Below are 19,133 nucleotides of genomic sequence, written 5' to 3'. Positions count from 1 at the left end.
AAATCCAGGATTTAGCTTGAGTTCTGACATCATTTAATGTCAGCAAAGTCTTGCAAATTGTCAATTTTCAGAGCAATGTGAAGTGCCTATGTGAAAGTCCTGCAAATGTATCATAGCAGATGCAATTTTTTTTCAATTTACATTGTTGTATGTGAAAGTGTCTATGTGAATAAAGTAAAAAAAATAAAACGTCCTGCAAATGTAGTTTTGTCAATTTACATTGTTGCATGTGAATAAAGTATTAAAAACCCGAATATCAAAGTTTTTTTCTGAACATTTGTTATAAAAACATAAGAGTAGGACTTATTTTCCGGAGGACTTTTTTTCCTAGGCAAATTTAGTACTTTTTTATCAGTGCTTTTTTTCCGAACACCTTGCAATTTAGCGTGCACTATTTCGGATGTTTTTATAAGCTGCGTTTTTAGGATCGAGCTAGACTAATGTTAACTAGTCGAAGGTCGAATAGAATTTTAATTTCAAACTATTTGGCACAGTATTGTATGGACAAGCAGACAATCAAAATTTCCAACCCCTATAGTACACAATTTTTAAGGGATGGCTATATAGGTTGTACAATCGATATTTTTCTTAGCTTTTCCTATACCTAATCATGGTAGTCTTAGTTTAAACAATGTTCACGAATGGTGTTTCAAAGTTACAGGACATAGGATCCTGCAGGCTTCAGATGTCTGGCCCATTGAAAATTCACAGGACCCATAGAATAAAAATTAAACACATTTCAGATTTAAAATTTCTTATAATTGGCATTTAAAGTTACTAACAAACATAAGATTTATAAACAGCAAACACGTGTCACATGTAACATGTGACACAGAGGGGCTGCAGGGTGCACAACCCCTCCCCCCTTTTTTTTGTGTGGTCCTGAAAGCTTATTAAATGACCATTGAAACTCGGGTGAAAAGTGTGCACCCCCCCTTTGCCAATAGTGTGCACCCCACCTTTCTCAAAAAGCTGTATCCGCTAGGGCTGTAACGAATACACTATGTTGCGAATATGATACGTATCACGAATATTAGGTAACGAATACGAATAATTATTCATGAATACAATATTGTAGTTAAGTGATTGATGCACAATATTGAATGCCCATGTTGACAGTGTTAATTTGTCTCAGCAATAACCAGTCATCTCATGACACTCAAATTTTGTATGTAATAGTTATAGTTGACAGTAACATGTGCAGCCTTGGCAAACTAACATGACTTGGGCTACTACAAGGCTAGTACATATTGCATTCTTGCATATCTCGTTTTGAAAAAGGACATAAGGGTTCAAGTAAAACATGATCCCTTATAAAAATTGTAAATATTCATGAATATTCGGTTCTGGTGACCACGAATAACGAATTGAATTCATGAAGGGCTACGGTTCGATTCACCGAATATGCGAGTGAATCGTTACAGCCTTAGTATCCGCCCCTGTGACATATAACAACTTCAGTCAAAGTCATTGTGAAACATACAGTCAGACACTGGGGCCGGCGGGTTGTGGACTTCTATTGGACCGTTGGTGAATCTGCCAGATTTGTCAGGGGGTCAGACACTATTCGTGAACACTGGTTTAAATGCATCCTGCATCCAGATACTTCTCTTTCCAAGTCATAAATGTAACTGACAAGTTGAGAAAGACCTCAAACGTTTTATTACTCCATTTGTATTTTTGGGGTTGCATGCATTGATACATACATATAGTGTTCTAGACTTGGCAGAACTTCATAACAATAGACCACAGAACAAATGGCGTCTTCTAAAACATGAACTTAATTCTTTAATAACTTACTCAATGAGAGTGATACAAAGGGATATAACTCGCATCATAACATCTTAGTCTGACACAGCGTTAGAGTGCCTAACTATATGTGAGTGAGTGAGTTTAGTTTTACGCCGCACTCAGCTATATGGAGGCAGTCTGTAAATAATCGAGTCTGGACCAGACAATCCAGTGATCAACAGCATGAGTATCGATCTACGCAATTGGGAACCGGTGACAAGTCAGCGAGTCTGACAACCTGATCCGGTTAGTCGCCTCTTATGACAAGCTTGGGTTACTGAAGATCAATTCTAACCCAGATCTTCATGGGTTAACTTTATATTAACGTCAGTGCACTACATATTATACATGTGCGGATCCAGAGGGGGTGTGCAGGTGTGCGTAACCTCCTTTTTTGTCCTGAAAATGTATTAAATGACCATTGAAACTGCCATGTAACGGGTGAAAAAGCTGTATCCACCCTGATATATAGGCACATATTTACTTATTTAAATTCTATCGGACACTATCATTTCCCTTCCATGTCTGCTCTTGTGTGTTAGAATAGTGAATATATGTGTGTTATCTCCCCTTGTTTGATGAAGGCTCTTGAGTCCACATAATTATATATTTGGAGGTGTTTAATCTGTAGGCCCTCCCCATCATCAACTTCCCATCAGAGCACCAACAGAAAACAATTTAAATGTGTCCTGTCTGTTTTCCATTTCTGGTGTTCCCTGCCGTGATATTGTTGGAATGTTGCTAAAAACGGTGTAAAACCAAACTCACTCACTCACTGTCTGTTTTCAGTGCCTATGACTATTTGATCCCGGCGGGAGACAAGATTATCGCCAAGACAGACATCCAGATAGCTGTTCCTGAGGGGGTCTTATGGCAGAGTTGGTATGTAGTAGTGTTGGGAATTGGTTAAACTTTCATAATTGATGATTGGTTCATTACAACCGATCAATCATCGAAAATAATTGGTTAGCGTCATTTATGAAATTTGTTAAAGGTCACATGCAACGTAAAACACAACTTTGCAGATTCTGATACCTTTCGGTATGGACATAGCGAAACAAATCGTCAAAAATGCAAATTCAACTTATAAAGTTGAAAAATAACGCGATTAAAAAAAACCCGCGCGAAATCGGAGTTCAAACGTTTCACTAATTTTCCCCAGACTTTTCTGGGGAATACGGGTTTCAACAGCTGGGCTGCGCTCATAGCACGTGCGCAAGTAAATAGGTTCGCGCAGCTTGGAAGCGGGTTGTCGGGTGAATACTCGGTGAAGGCTTTGGTGTGAGCTATTTTTCTAATGTTTTGTTGATATCTCACAGGCGCGAGCTTTTTATACGTTATGACAGTAAATAAACTGTTTATATAATTTCATTTGTCTATTTCACCACACGTTCTTCTTACCGAGTCCCTTTCTCAGTTCGATACTTAAAAGCAATGTCATTATTTAGCGTTGACACAATTTCTAACTGTGATATAGATATGTCGTTGTCACAGACAAAACTCAATGTCTTGTTTTATTGACACCTGTGTGTCTGCCTGCCTGCCTGTCTGCTAATGACAATATTTAATACACAACTGCGATCACTGACCACATGCAATTTGAACTTAACACCAATCAGGCTATACACCATAAACAAAACGCATTGATTTATGGCCCGAGTTCGGTCTCTGTCACATGTTATTACACAGACAGGCAGGTGTGATACTTGAACACATGACATGTTATGATGTCTGTTGATTGCAAAATGTTATACACAAAAAATGAGCATGTATTTACAAAACCCAACATCTCTATATATACACACACAATGAGCCGTGAGGCAGCATCTGCTACATTTTTGTTACATTTTTTTTTAGAAGTAAATTATGAACTAATAACACATTTATCAATGTATAATTGTTTATTCAATCAAGCCTTGCGGCCATCATGTCAACTTTCTCTTAGTGTATGACCGATGTCCATTGGTGCCGGGCTAAAACCATGGTACCTGAAAGATTATTTTATCGTACCTCTTAAAATAACTGACAGCCTCCGTGGTTAGAGCGTCCGCCTGGAGAGCGGAGGTCGCGGGTTCGATCCCCGACCGCGTCATACCAAAATACGTTAAAATATGGTACTTGTTGGTCCCTGCCTGGCGCTCGGCATCAAAATATGTTGAACTGATGGCATCTGTCAGCGCGCTAGTCGGAGACACTTACACCTCACTGTCATAATGAGTTTACGTACATTTATTTATCGCAAACAAGATTGTGTCGTACCCGTTCGCCATTGACGACCTAAGCCTTAACCTGCCAAAACATTTTTACGTTGAGTGAGTTAAGTTCTGTTTGGTTTGAGCACCTCCGCCTGGAGAGTGGAAGGCCACGGGTTCGATCCCCGACCGCGTCATACCAAAAGACGTTAAAATATGGTACTTGCCTGGCGCTCGGCATTAATGGGTACAACAAGGACTGGTCGGCTCAGAGTCAGTATAATGTGTCTGAGTGGGGTATTCATGCTTCACTGTGGCGTGATATCTCAGTGGGCTAGCACTATAAAACCAACTTCAGTCTGGGCTAGTACAAGCAGCCGCACATACACATGCATGCACGTCGTCATATGAGCGAAATATTCTCAAGCACGACGTTAAACCCAATTCCACCACCACCACCACAGTTAATGACATCAATATTGATATACATTCTGGCTTGTGGGATCAAAGGTTTTCACTAGGAGGTCAAGGCTGTAAATGAACAGTCTTTTAATCCACAGTATGATTTCACATTCTATAAAGTAATATAATGTAACCTTCAGTCATATTCACTCAACTGGAAGGCATATAACTTTCTAAATTTATATTTTATTTTATCACAGTTTCATACCATGTCGGGGGGATTATGTCCCCAGAAGCCAAGGCTGACAATGTCTAGCAGTGGATTGTCTTGTCCAAATTTAACTTTTTACATAAATTTGTCATAGTTAAAGACTATCTATAATCAATGGAAATATTTGTTTATGACAGTTCAATAAGATCGATATTATAAGCAAACAATGATAACTTTCGTTTTATTGTAAACTGTATTAAAAACTAATCATATGAGTGAGTGAGTTAAAATTGAACGTCACCTCCGCAATATTTCAGCCATATAGTGACAAGAAATGTTTTACATAGACAATAAATTTTAATTGTTAAATAATCAGTCATCAAAGGACTGTAAAATAACTAGAGTGTCACAGATGGTGTCTAAAACTAGCACGGAAATTTAAAACTATTTTATTTACGAAGACAATACAATATAAAAACATTCCATAAGTAGATGACTGTCTCCACACTAGGGGCCATGGGGACGTACAGTGCTTGTGCTACCTGCATGGACTAATATAAATGACAATACAACACAAAACAAAATCTTGGCACAACTCTTGCGTTTGGATTTACACAATGAAATATTGCACTAAATATTAAACTAAAATTTCCATGACTACCAAATATTGAAAATGACTGTCAAAAATAAATACTGTGAGTCGCCATGACTCCCAATTTTCAAAGTCTGTGTAAAACCTTGCCTATGTTTCAGCTCCACGATCCGGCTTGGCAACCAAACACTTCATTGATGTAGGAGGTGAGATCTTTCGATTTTTCTACTTTCTTTCTCTCTTTTTCTCTTCTCTCTCTCTCTCTCTTTCTCTCCCCTCCCCACCACCCACCACCCACCATAATGGTTGTTTGCAGTTTGTCAGTAAAGCAAATAAATGTTTGAAATATCCAGGTACACCTTTCTCCTACTCAATGGAAATTTGTTTTGACAATATCTCCTGGAGACAGTGGAGGGTGAATTTAAGAGGTCACTATTTCGTCTTTTGATTGATAAATAATAAATTGCATTTGTAGTTAAAAAACTTACAAGTACTCCTGGTGGGCAATTACAAGATCACTGGCATTGTTCAACATTAATGGGATTAAGGTTTACAAAGACTTGTTAAGTGTAATGAACATGTAATTCAGTCATGGTTGATGTTTATAAAAATATGCGTGGAATATTTCATATTGAATGTATATTCATGTGAAATGACAAAGAAATAAAGAAATATATTGCCACCACATGTCTAAATGTTGAGCTGACCCACACCTCATCCTATTGTTCTATCAATTACCACACCTGACTGCACAACCTAAATAAACAATAGGAGGTGGCAAATCAGGAAGACCCAATATAATTGTCAAATATAAACAGGGTTCATATTCATGCTTATTTTCAAACACTTACACGATACACCTTTCATACAGTTTGTTAAAGCATGTTAACAGCCTCAAAATATTTCAGTAGTAGTATATAGGTCATACAGAGCCAGGGGTGGAAATAACTTTAAAATTGCTAGTGTACTCCGGTACAGTGGCACATGTAAAATCTCTTGCCCTGATAATTTTCCACTATACCGGCCATTTTCTTGTTGATTTTTTAAATAAACAACATAATTAACATTGGAATATCAACTGGACACCGGTACGGTGTGAAATACAAATTTGCTTGCCCGACAGAAAAAAACACTGGACTCGGACGTCGGGCAATGGGTTATTTCCACCCCTAAGAGCCATAAATGTTATCTTTGGCTTCTATAGTGGTTTTATTATTTAAAAGATTAACTGTCAACAGCTTCTACATATAGTATGTGTATATAGTCTGGCCTTAAAGTGACAATAAACACTGAAAATGAGCCTAACCTGTTCCTATTGCAAAGGTCGGTGCTCATGATGTTGATCACTGGATTGTTTGGTCCAGACTCGAAACTCACTCAAAGAGGCAACAGCTCTACACAAGCCACAGCAGAGACATCTGCCCCCTCAATTAATCCATAAACAGCTTGATATTAACTGCAGTCCATTTCAGCACTAGTCAGTGTTTGAAAACAGGACTAAATGTTGAAATACATGGTCAGTTTTAGTTACTCGATGGCTGTACAAGTTTTTAGAAAAAGGCACAAAATCTCACAAATCATCCAATCACAGCTGCCAAATTATTCAGTCTGCACTAAAGGTTCCCTACAAATGCTTCTTGTTTAACTACAGATTCTCAGGGGTGGAATAACCCATTGCCCGAGTCCAGTGTTTTTTTTCTGTCGGGCAAGCAAATTTGTATATCATGCTGTACCAGTGTCCAGTTGACATTCCAATGTTAATTATGTTGTTTATTTAAAAAATCACCAAGAAGATCGGCCGGTATAGCGGGAAAATTTTCAGGGCAAGTGATTTTACATGTGCCACTGTACAGGAGTACACTAGCAATTTAAAAGTTATTTCTACCCCTGATTCTGATACAAAGTGTTATATTTGGTTGCGTTATATGTTACAGCTGGTGTTATAGACCAGGACTACAGAGGGAATGTTGGTGTTGTCATGTTCAACTTTGGCAAACAAGATTTCAAAGGTGAGACAAATTTCTAAAAAAGACCCATGAAATTCCAGGTTAGAATTGTCTTCAGCAACCCATGCTTGTAAAGGGTGACTAATAGGATCGGGTGGTTGACTTGGTTGACATTGTATCTAAATTATGTGGATCGATGCTCATACTGTTGATCACTGGATTGTCTGGTCAGACTTGATTGTTTACAGACCTCTGCCATGTAGCTGGAATACTGCTGAGGGCGGCGTTACACAATCAATCATTACGTCAAATATCGATAATTTACTGGTAACAAATGTTAAGGTGGAGTCTTTGTTCCGCTGTCCTATGCCTGCATCCAGACCTGATCCAACCGCCTCATTGGTCCAGTGGACTAAGTGTATGCTCAGAGAGTATGAAGTCTGTGGTTGAATCCAATGTCATACCAACAGGTGTTAGAAGATTGGGTTGTTTCTAGAGCTGTGACGATATATCGTAGTATCGATAATTGTAATACTTTATCTGACGATAAATATATTGATACCTTTGTTCATATCGTGATATGTATCATTGACCTTAAAATTGTTAATTTTCATTTGATATTGATGGTTATGTCAAAATTTCTTGCCATTAAAATATGATTTTTTAAAGAAAATAACTTTAAAAAAGCATATCGTAATTTGCATCGAATCGTATTGTTCCAAGATATCGCGATGCGTATCGTATCGTGAAATTTCTGTATCGTCACACCTCTAGTTGTTTCCCTGCCTTGGGGTCGGCGTTATAAAGGAAATATGTTAAACTTGTGTGTGGTATTACAGTCAACTAACACTACAAAATGATTTTTATGATAAATTGTTCAAATATTGATGAAATCTGTGTATTTTTACGCAGTATTTCAAAACACGGGGGAAAAAACAACATTGCAATATTTCTCATGACCCATATCTAATCATAATTTTTAAGTAGTGCAAGGGAAATTTTCAAAATTTCAAAACTTTTCAAAATTTAGTTTTTGCATCTCATATGTTAACTAGACAAGTCAGGGCGACCAGCACCAAGTTGAATATCGCGATATGGTTCAGATTCTACAATGTATTGGATCATCCAGAGTTGGCTCCATTTGAATTATCTGCTCTGGATTTCCATAGCAACAAAATGTGCTCTAAAAGTTACAAATGTGTGTATTATTTTGGACTCTGTCTGTCCATGCACTTAACTTAACAATCAGGGCGACATGCACCTCAAGTTTAAGTTAACAGTAAGGCGACATGCACCTCAAGCTTAACTTAACAGTAAGGCGACATGCACCTGAAGTTTAACTTAACAGTAAGGCGACATGCACCTCAAGCTTAACTTAACAGTAAGGCGACATGCACCTCAAGCTTAACTTAACAGTAAGGCGACATGCACCTCAAGTTTAACTTAACAGTAAGGCGACATGCACCTCAAGCTTAACTTAACAGTAAGGCGACATGCACCCCAAGTTTAACTTAACAGAAAGGCGACATGCACCTCAAGTTTAACTTCACAGTAAGGCGATATGCAAGTTTCAAACAGACAGTCAGGGCGACCTCTTGAAAGCTAGAGTCATGGTACAATATTTTGGGTCTTATTTGGACTGACAATAATGTCCTTGTTTTCAGTGAACTGTGGTGATTGTATTGCACAGCTCATCTGTGAGAGAATATACATTCCTAAACTACAAGAATTAAAGGTATGTTCCGTACTTTATATTCTGTCAGCTTTATTCTCAACCTCTAACCTACTTTCAAAAGATGTCGTAGTTCATTTGAAAATATGTGGCACCCAAATAACTTTTACAGATGGAAATTAGCACCAGCCCCCTATCATGACATGAGTTTAGTTAAAGGCACAATGTTGCACATTTTCGACAATATTTTGGCCTATATCATATACATTGGGGCATATCCGCTCACCTTAGCTTCCTGTTGATGCAATAAAAAAAAACCTTATCCCTTGCGACTTGCCTGAAATCGATAATTGAAACTTCGAGGTGAACAGCTTCCAATCAGACATCACTTGCCATGTATGGAATGAAAACGTGTTGTCTGCGTTTGCCGAACTGGTTTCAATCACAGGTGCGTAGGATATCAGGGGTGGAAACAACTTTAAAATTGCTAGTGTACTCCGGAACAGTGGCACATGTAAAATCATTTGCCCTGATCATTTTTCCACTATACCGGTCGTTTTCTTGTTGATTTTTTAAAATAAACAACGTTATTAATATTGGAAAGTCAACTGGACACCGGTACAGTGTGATATACAAATTTGCTTGCCCGACAGAAAAAAACACTGGACTCAGACGTCGTGCAATGGGTTATTTCCACCCCTGGATATTCCTAAAGCCTAAAAAAAAATCTTGTGGTTCCGTTTACCCGACCGACCCTAGAATTCTGGTGCCGACCCTATTTTTTTAAAGCGGTATGAATGAAATGAGCTTTCAGATACCATTGGTTTTGTTTTTTTGTACCTACGGATAGAGAAAGTCAACATGATGGCCTAAACCTTGATTGCATAAACAATTATACATTGAATTATACTAGTTTGTACTTTACTTCTAAAAAAGAAAAGAAAAAGAAAACAAAATCCTACCTATCTACCCTTAATTTTAAAGAGGTGTAATCGGAACCACAACATATTTTTTGTTTGGCCTATAAAGTGCTCCAAGGGACATAACTATGGGGTTGAAATAATGTTTGTCCGACAAGGGCGAGAGTGTCAATTTAATGCCACTTTGCATTAATTCATTCAAACAAATTTTGACATTGTAATCTAAATGTGTAAAAAAAAAAATAATGTTGGAATAAATTATATGGTAGCTTCCCTGAGGGCTGATAGTTAGGCCAAACAAAATAAATGTTATGGTTCCGATTTCCTACATTTCAGAACTAGGGTAGGTAGGTAGGGGTTTGTTGGGTTTTTTTGCAAAATATTTTTACATTACTCATCATAGTCATGTGTCAGAAAATAAATTTAATTTATTGTGTGGTGAGTAAAATTGTTAGGCTCGGCGGGAATATTTAGGGTCGGTCGGGAAATCGGAACCACAAGCTTTTTTTTTAGGCTTTAGTAATATTGAGAGAAATGCATTATGTATATAAATGTGGTGTGACATTGTGCCTTTCAAACAATGCCTTTATGAATGCATAATGCCATTTAGAAAGTGTTCAATTGTAACAGGTTATATTTGGGATTACACTATCCCGTCGAACCTATTCAGCCACTCAGAAGCTGGCGGGTTCAACTACTGACTTTGTGTGCTGGCGATTAGGTGCCTGACTGAGAGGGTCAGGTTTGTACTTTTATGGGAAAGTGTCATCCCAAATATAACATCTGTTACATAATCAGTAGAGGACGTAACGTGAACGCGAGACGGTCCCCCGTTACGCGTACAAGTGACTACCTGAGAGGGGGTCACTCATTCGCGTGACTGCCTGATCACAGACAGGGAAGTTCTGCATGTCACACAAAAACGTGTCTAAAAGTGTTATTTATGAAAATAATTAAACAAAATTTGCTACAGTCATTAATAGGTGTTCAAGTTATTGATTGACATGAATGAAAACGTGTAAAGTAAACATTAGATTGTCAAATTTTGACAAAAATGTGCAAAATTTGACAATATTGAACAGCGAATTTCACCTATGTGCATATTTTTCAGAAACTTACATTTAGTATTTTCTGAAAGCTCATTCATCGCAGATTCAAAATATATATGCAGCTTTCGAGGCACACCAACGCACACCCGTTAGTTATTGTGTTGAAACATGTTTACTTTCTTAAAAACTGCGCGAACCGTCTCGCGTAGAAGTGACTGGGGAAGCGAGTCATTAAGGGGAGGTAACTGATGCCTGACTAAATTGCTCTATCAAAACATTCGTCTTATGACTTGGACTGTCAGAAGCGTATGTACTATATATGGGGATATTTTTATTGCGTTACAACAAAGAGGATATAATAAATTAATACACATTTACGAATAAATTTTTTTTTTCATACGGACTATATTATTTGGTGGAAGTATAATCATTGGAAAAAGGACTAAGAGAGGTGGTCACTTCTACCGGTGTAAAAACAATGCGCCGGCGTAAGTTTTTAGTTTGCTGTTATATTGGTCGGTTTTTTACGACAATTTTCACCCATGTGCCAATTTCACAGAAACGTGATTTTAATATTTTCTGAAAGCTCGTTCAAGGGAGATTTACCTCATGTAAATAGTTTTTCATGCACACAAACGCACATAGGTGTGCCATCGCGTTGAAACATGTACTTTCCTCCCACAGCTCGACATAGACAAACATATCGTCCGTGCAGACCCGTTACGCGTACGAGAGACGCCTTGCAGAAGCAAGTGCACAACTGTTTGGGAGAGGGTTGCTCGTAGGCGTTGACTACCTGTTGATGGACCACATATTTCAACCAGTAGCACACAAACGTCTCTAAGTACAATTTATAAAAAACCAAAAAATCAAACCCGACCATACGTTGACATCGAGAAGTACATACTTCATTGAGCTTTGAAATATATATTTAATATACCAGACATTTTTTAAGGAAATTGAGCTAAGTATAAGCAGAAGTAGTCAGTTTTTGACAACAATTTTGACCTATGTGCCAATTTCACAGAAATATGATTTTAATATTTTCTGAAAGCTCATTCAATGGAGATTTGCCTCATGTAAGTACTTTTTCATGTACATGAATGCACATAGGTGTGCCATCGTGTTGAAACATGTCTACTCTCCTCCCACTGCTCCTCACAGACAAACAAACCTTCCTCACAGATCCGTTACGCGTACGAGAGACGCCTCTCAGAATCACGAGCAAAAGAAGTCAATTTTTGAGGACAATTTTGATCTATGTGCCAATTTCACAGAAATATGATTTTAATATATTCTGAAAGCTCATTCAATGGAGATTTGCCTCGTGTAAAAACTTTTTCATGTACACGAACTCGCGTTGAAACATGTCTACTTTCCTCCCACTGCTCGTCATAGACAAACAAACTGTCCTCACAGATCCGTTACGTGTACGAGAGACGCCTCTCAGAATCACGAGCAAAAGTAGCCAGTTTTTTACGACAATTTTGACCTACGTGCCAATTTCACAGAAATATGATTTTAATATTTTCTGAAAGCTCATTCAATGGAGATTTACCCCATGTAAGTACTTTTCCATGTACAAGAACGCACATAGGTGTGCCATCGTGTTGAATCATGTCTACTTTCCTCCCACTGCTCCTCACAGACAAACAAACCTTCCTCACAGATCCGTTACGCGTACGAGAGACGCCTCTCAGAATCACGAGCAAAAGTAGTCAGTTTTTTAAGACAATTTTGACCTATGTGCCAATTTCACAGAAATATGATTTTAATATTCTGAAAGCTCATTCAATGGAGATTTGCCTCGTGTAAGTCCTTTTTCACGTACACGATCGCGCATGGGTGTGCCATCGTGTTGAAACATATCCATTTGAACTGACAGCTCTTCGCGTACAAGAGAGCAAGCGTGTGCAAATAGATCGCGTGGCACCGGCTTACCCGGTGCGCAATATGCTGGCTCAATCAAGTGATACAACAAGTGGTAAGTAAAAATTCAGTGGACCAGTGTTGCATCTAGAGCGCGTTTTTGCGTAATGACGCAGTGATATTTCATGTGTGCGCTACATAGTACGTGCGAGTTATTATTTTCACGCATATATTCGTTGCTAACGCGTAGCGAAACTACATGAATTAAAAACTGTTACTTGCCATTGCTCCCTATATTGGAAATACCAAGCTATAAATAGCACTTTTCCAAGAACATGCCCGGACACGTCTGGATATCGCAGTGATTTCCAAGTGATTTTTTCATTGGTCAAATTTAATGTTTACCATTCGGAATCATTTCGGTATATGTTAGGAACTCGGATAGACAGGTTTGTTACTAGATCCCATACAGAATTGATCGTAATTGTTCGCCTATTTCCGTCGTACCTCGTAATTTTCTTGGAAATGGTGAATGAGGCCAGATCGGCGAGCGAAGTAACGGCAGCGGTCAAGTTCGGTAAAGTTGAGTCATATTATCACGTTGATAAAGACATGTCGTCAAATAAGAAGAAAAGACGAATCACAGACTTTTTTCACGAAACGGCAGGTGCTAGCAGGGATACTCTACAACAGGGATAGGTCACTCGCTTGCTTTCTTTACCATTTGTACTAATTAACGTGTGCCTCGTCATGCTCCAACGCACACAGCGACTTGGTTCGTTCCCAGCGCAACTTCGGCTGCGTTTAACAGTACTTCAGCCAGTGTATTGTATCAGTCGGAATTTTACAATGAACGAATGAATGAATTAAGAGCAAGAATTATATGTGAATGAATGAAAGAAATAAAGAAAAAGAACAAAAGAAAGAAATACATATGTGAATGAATGAAAGAATAAATGATACACCACAACCATTCCTCCCCTAACATCTTAAAGAACGCAAAACTATCGGTAGAACACATGTGTTAACATCAGCTGTCCTTTTTTCTAAAAATCTACTTTGAGACATTTTTTACATTAGTAACTAATTCAGATATCTTATTGCATGTGTGGAATGGCATGGACATTGACAGAATGTTAACTGACACTGTCACAGACCCCTCAAAAACAGAAAGTTAAGAACTATCACAAAGCGTTGTACACACTTATCAGTTTTGTCACAAACTAAGATCAACATGAAAGAAACAAGTTTTAGAACTATAACACTCAAGCATCACAAGCATCAATGACGTATCAGAACAGATCGGCGATATGTCAAATTTTTCACACATCTCAAATACACCCTAACAAAAAAATTTAAATTATAAAACTATCACTATTACTTGCAAACACCTTTCACCTGATGGTATATTCTCCTCATAAAAATTAAAGGTGTATGTGAAAGATGTTTTAGAACAATAACTAGAAACACTCAAACAACGCCCCGTAGTATTTCAATGGCAGATCGGCGATATGTCATATTTTCCACACACCTCAAATACACCCTAACAAATGTTTTTAGTTATAAAACTATCACTATCACTTGCAAACACCTTTCAACTAAAGCTATATTTCCCTTCTAAAAATTAAACGAATATGTGAAAGAAGTTTTTAGCGATATAATTTAGTCTTTCTTCGCTGTGTACTGAGAATTGAAGCCAGTGAGCTCGACATGCCGACTTGAAACTTTACTACAAATCTACTGTACTAATACTGACACTAATAACAATTATTTGACTTAAAATGAAGTGTCAGCATAGGTAACTTATCTTCTACATGTAGGTTTTCAGTTGTCACAACACTCAGCGTATGTAATCAGCTGTTGAAAATAAACCGGGCTCAATCTTAAAAACTACGCTGCCGCCATATTAGCTACATTGGTCACGTGACGAGCCGAGACATAGCTTAGGAGCTTTCCGAGGAGTGACCACTCCCCCTTATATAGTCTCCCTGGTGCTTGTGAAGTTAATTCAAATGTTTCCGGTGCAGAAATTCCCGATAATGGCGACCACGTGCGTGATAGTGATGAACTCAATGTTAATTCTGACGAAAGTGACAGTTGCGAAGAAAATCTTCCACAGACCGGAAAACGAAAATTTGTGCACAAATTTCGGAACAAGTGGCTAAAGAAATATGATTGGCTTGAGTATGATGAGGCAAGTGGAATAATGAGTTGCAAACTTTGTAAAAGCTGTAACTTTCGTAATACACTGACGACATCTTGCAAGAAGTATAGATCGTCGACTTTGACTAGACATGAGAAATTACTTGACCATAAGACTTCCGAAAAGAACTTGCTTCAACGAAATGACTTTATTACAGCGACAGAAACGGCAATTTCTCGAAAATCAGGAAGTATCGTTGCCGCAATGCGTTGTGCATATTGGCTGTGTAAGGAAGGTGTTGCAAGTTCCAAGTACCCTTCTCTTGTATCATTGTGTAAACTTCAAGGATGTGAAGATATTTTGTCATTAGGTGTTGGTAAAAATGCAACATATACTTCAAGGGAAACTGCTGATGAATTTCAGGATGCATTTGTGGATGTAATCACAGAAGATATTGACATGAAACTTAGGTCATCAGTGTTTAAATCTGTTTTGACAGATGAGAGTACAGACATTAATGTGACAAAAAAGCTTGTTATCTATGGAAGAATGGTGTTTGAAAACATGCAACAAGAAACTATTTTTCTTGGAAACATTGAACTAAAGGGTTCATGAGCAACTGCACAAGTCATTTACAAACACATGAAAGAATTTATGCAGTCAAGAGGAATTGAAATGAGTGACATCATTGCACTTGGCACAGACGGAGCGTCAGTGATGACTGGTAGGAAATCTGGAGTGGCCAAACTCCTGCAGGATGATAGTCCCCATGTTGTAAATATTCATTGTGTGGCACACAGACTAAACTTGTGCACATCAAAGGCAGCTGACGAAGTGGAGTATGTTGGGAAAGTGTTTCAGAAAACTCTTACAGACTTATTTTATTATTTTAAGAAATCAGCATGCAGAGTTGCAGAACTTGCCGAGGTACAGAATTATTGGATGACCCCCAAATAAAAGTAAAGGAAGTCCACGAGATCAGGTGGTTTGCTATGTACAATGCACTTTTCACTGTGTACAAGACATGGAGGTCTCTAGTGAGATATTTCAAAAAGATTGACAAGAAGAGCTCAAAGGAAGAGGAACAACTAGCCAATCTCACAGATTACAAGTTCATTTTCATGCTCCATGTGATGATGGATGTGATCCCCAGGTTTACTGAATTGAGTTTGGTATTCCAAAAAGTAGATCTTGATGTTTCATGTGTGCAGCCTGCAGTTGGGGATGTCTGTCTTGTTTGAAATGTGCACTCAGTGGCAAAGCCACTATCAGCTACTGCTCAAAGATAAAATGATTCTTAAAAAGAAATGACAATGTGATAGCTAAGTACTGGGAGAGAAGTTACATAATTACCAAGCAAAGAAATCAGAGGAAATCAGGGACAAAATTTTGAATGTTTCTTCAAGACAGAGTTGAAAAGAGGTTTCCTAAAGAATCAGTCAGTGTCTCTACTGCTTTTAGTGTCATAGGACTAAGGAGTATAAGCATGCTGTCTGAAGAGGATCTTGTCAACTATGAAAAGGAGGAAATGGAAATTCTGACTAACTTTTATGGTTCTGATCGGACAGGGAATGGAGAATATGTTAGCAAGGCCAAAATTGCCAAAATTGGAACTCTGTGTCAGTGGGACATTTTGAAGAGAGTTGTTCTGAAGGAAAGGTATGCAAGGGACAATTCAGTAAACTTTGGACTGAGATATGTGCACATCACAAGTCCATGTTTCCCAACCTCCTGACCCTAGCTAGGCTTGCTCTTGTAATGCCCTTGCAAACAGCTGATTGTGAACGTGGCTTCAGCTGCCAGAACAACATCCACAACCCTGCAAGAAACAGACTGTGTGCTGAGAGGCTGAACACACTGATGTTGATAAAACTAGAGGGCAAGGAGGTAGATGAGTTTGACTATGTGCGAGCTTTGGAGAAGTGGAAGGAGAAAGTGGACAGGAGAATCTTCAAAGCTTAGACGGCTGAGTTATAGGTGAGATGTCTCATCTAGTCTTTATTCCAAGTATTGCTGTACACCATTGAAGTTAATAAGAAGACATTTCAAAAGACATGATATTGTTTATTGTCTTTATAAGATCGTAACAGTGAGGAGTGACTCACAGAACAGTGGCCCACTGTCAATACATGAGTGACCCACTGATTTTAAAACAGTGGGCCACTTTGACCCACTATGGTTAAATCCTAGATGCAACACTGGTGGACTACATTATCTATTTCCTAATGTTTTATATCATTGTCATCATAAACACATTTAGTATAGAAATACATATAACACAACAAAAAAGCGACATTTAACAGATGTACGTATATGTGCAATGCATCTACCAAAATAAAAGAGAGAACATACGACATTGTAATTGCTATATTGATTACACTCTACCAACTACACTCAAATGATTATTTTATGATGTCACCAAAATTATATTTTTTTCTCTGTGTTGTACGGGATAGGTGTTTGCATAAGCCCGTGGCTTGTTCATCGATCCTCATTTCTTGTATTCCGAAATAAAATATGTTTAAACTAAAAGAGAGAAAAGCCGATGATGTTCACAAGGACGCACAGCATCTTCAAATACCCTTCGAAGATTAGTCTTCGAAGTACAAGAATAGCTCCTCCTTACCAAAATATAACACTATATATGCAAAACACAATAACAATATCCATAATATATCGGTTTAAAAGTCGTCTATCAGTTGTTTTACAGACAATATTTTGAGTATGTAATCATACCAAACAATTTTACTCTTTTTTTCACTCATGAATATGTAAACTCTTCAATATTTCAGTGAGTTGCTGAATTAATCATGAGGGTACCGATCATGGCGATATATCTGACGATGAAGAGATCGTCATCACGTGATCGGTTCAATTGGCAAAAGATGCCATTTCCATGAGCAGATTTTGCCCAGCTCCATGTCAACTGAATATTTGTCACAACTGAATAAACATTTCTGTGTCCTTTCACAGTTTATCCAAACACAAACACGAAATGGAATAATTAGCATTTAATTATGTGTTTTTAAGCGATAATAAAATATTACACCACGGACCATAAAAGCACCGTATGCAGGAAATTGCACAATCGCCGTGTCCACCAGACTGTCAGCCGGCTAAGCTGTCTGCAAGCCCATTATATGTATATACCCCGAAATAACGTGCTGTATTGCATCACACCTGTTGCAGGTCTCCAGTCTCCCACCTGTATATTCAGCGATATCCAACTGCAGTCATAAACTATGCCTGACCGCGTTCGGCCTTGTCTTTATTCCGGCTTAATCATCGCAGGAAAACAGTGTCACGTGTGTGATAGAACGAATTGCGTAATCTAACTGAAATTTAATTGTGTTGCATTCTGTCAAAATATGTGCGAAGACTAATACAAGTCGCCGTACTGAAGAATTTTAAATATGCATTTTCACAATTATACCAAATACATACAAAACATTCAGTGAAGGGTTTATACATTTTCGTTTTTATAACAAATAATGCAATGCTTCCTGGAATAAATATATTTCTTCATTCTGCAGATGACTCCAGGCTGTCCAACCCAACATGCAGGACTGTACCCCACGGTTGGTTGACTTGTACTGTCCAAGCTGGCGTCCAGGAATGAAAACCTTTCTGTTTCACTCAAATACATAGAATACATGTATATGTAAATAAAAAAAGTATCAAATTTTACCTGAAGTTCATCTGATAATGTGTGTCGTTAGTTTTGCTGCAGAAAACGTATTTATGCATGTGTATATATTTCTGCGTCTGGCCGAAGTTACCTGTATAGGTACAGGGTACGTGAAACAACATAGTATTCTTACCTTTAATATACTAGTACTGTGCACACTGTAGGGGCAAGAGGAATGGGGTAGTATCTTCCAGGATGATGCTTGTTAATCAAATCGCCGACGTCATGATACACATTTCTTTCAAAGATGATGATGATGATGATAATTTGTAGATTTGATTTAAACAGTATTTTATTTCCACAAAGACATGTAATATACATTAAACATTAATAAATTACAAAAGGAAAAAGGATCAGCAAACAGGCTGCATCAGCCGTGTATATGCCGTATATATGTGAACCGTCAATACGATCGATATTGGTTCCAATGACACAGGCCAGGTTTACAGGTCTGTTTTCTATAATCGTCTTGAAAATGAAATAATGCACGCTGATACCAGTTAAGATATTCACAAAGATATGTATCATAGCCTTAATTCACACATAAAAAAACGTTTTGGGATGTGTTTACAAAATCCATGTGCATGCCGATGAAACTGGGCGCTTCCGATAACACCTCACACATGAGGGCTTCAGGCTCCATTTGATTGGCTGAAAC

At 38.1% G+C, this 19,133-nt stretch overlaps 1 protein-coding gene across 1 annotated transcript; it reads left to right on the top strand.

Moving 5' to 3' along the window:
- Nucleotides 1-2,548: 2,548 nt before the first annotated feature.
- Nucleotides 2,549-18,474, top strand: LOC124258173 (deoxyuridine 5'-triphosphate nucleotidohydrolase-like; the record flags this gene model as incomplete). Its single annotated transcript, XM_046692228.1, is given in 6 exon segments — nt 2,549-2,659; nt 2,661-2,673; nt 5,350-5,394; nt 7,123-7,197; nt 8,799-8,869; nt 18,321-18,474. Coding segments are annotated over 6 exon segments (369 nt in total), but the record flags the coding sequence as incomplete, so codon positions are not given.
- Nucleotides 18,475-19,133: the final 659 nt, after the last annotated feature.

The sequence above is a fragment of the Haliotis rubra genome, unplaced genomic scaffold (genome assembly GCF_003918875.1).
Source record: "Haliotis rubra isolate DU_JTF1 unplaced genomic scaffold, ASM391887v1 Scf685, whole genome shotgun sequence".
Classification (NCBI taxonomy): Eukaryota; Metazoa; Mollusca; class Gastropoda; order Lepetellida; family Haliotidae; genus Haliotis; species Haliotis rubra.
The sequence above is the reverse complement of the archived record's forward strand: the minus strand, read 5'-3'. Positions and strand labels throughout refer to the sequence as shown.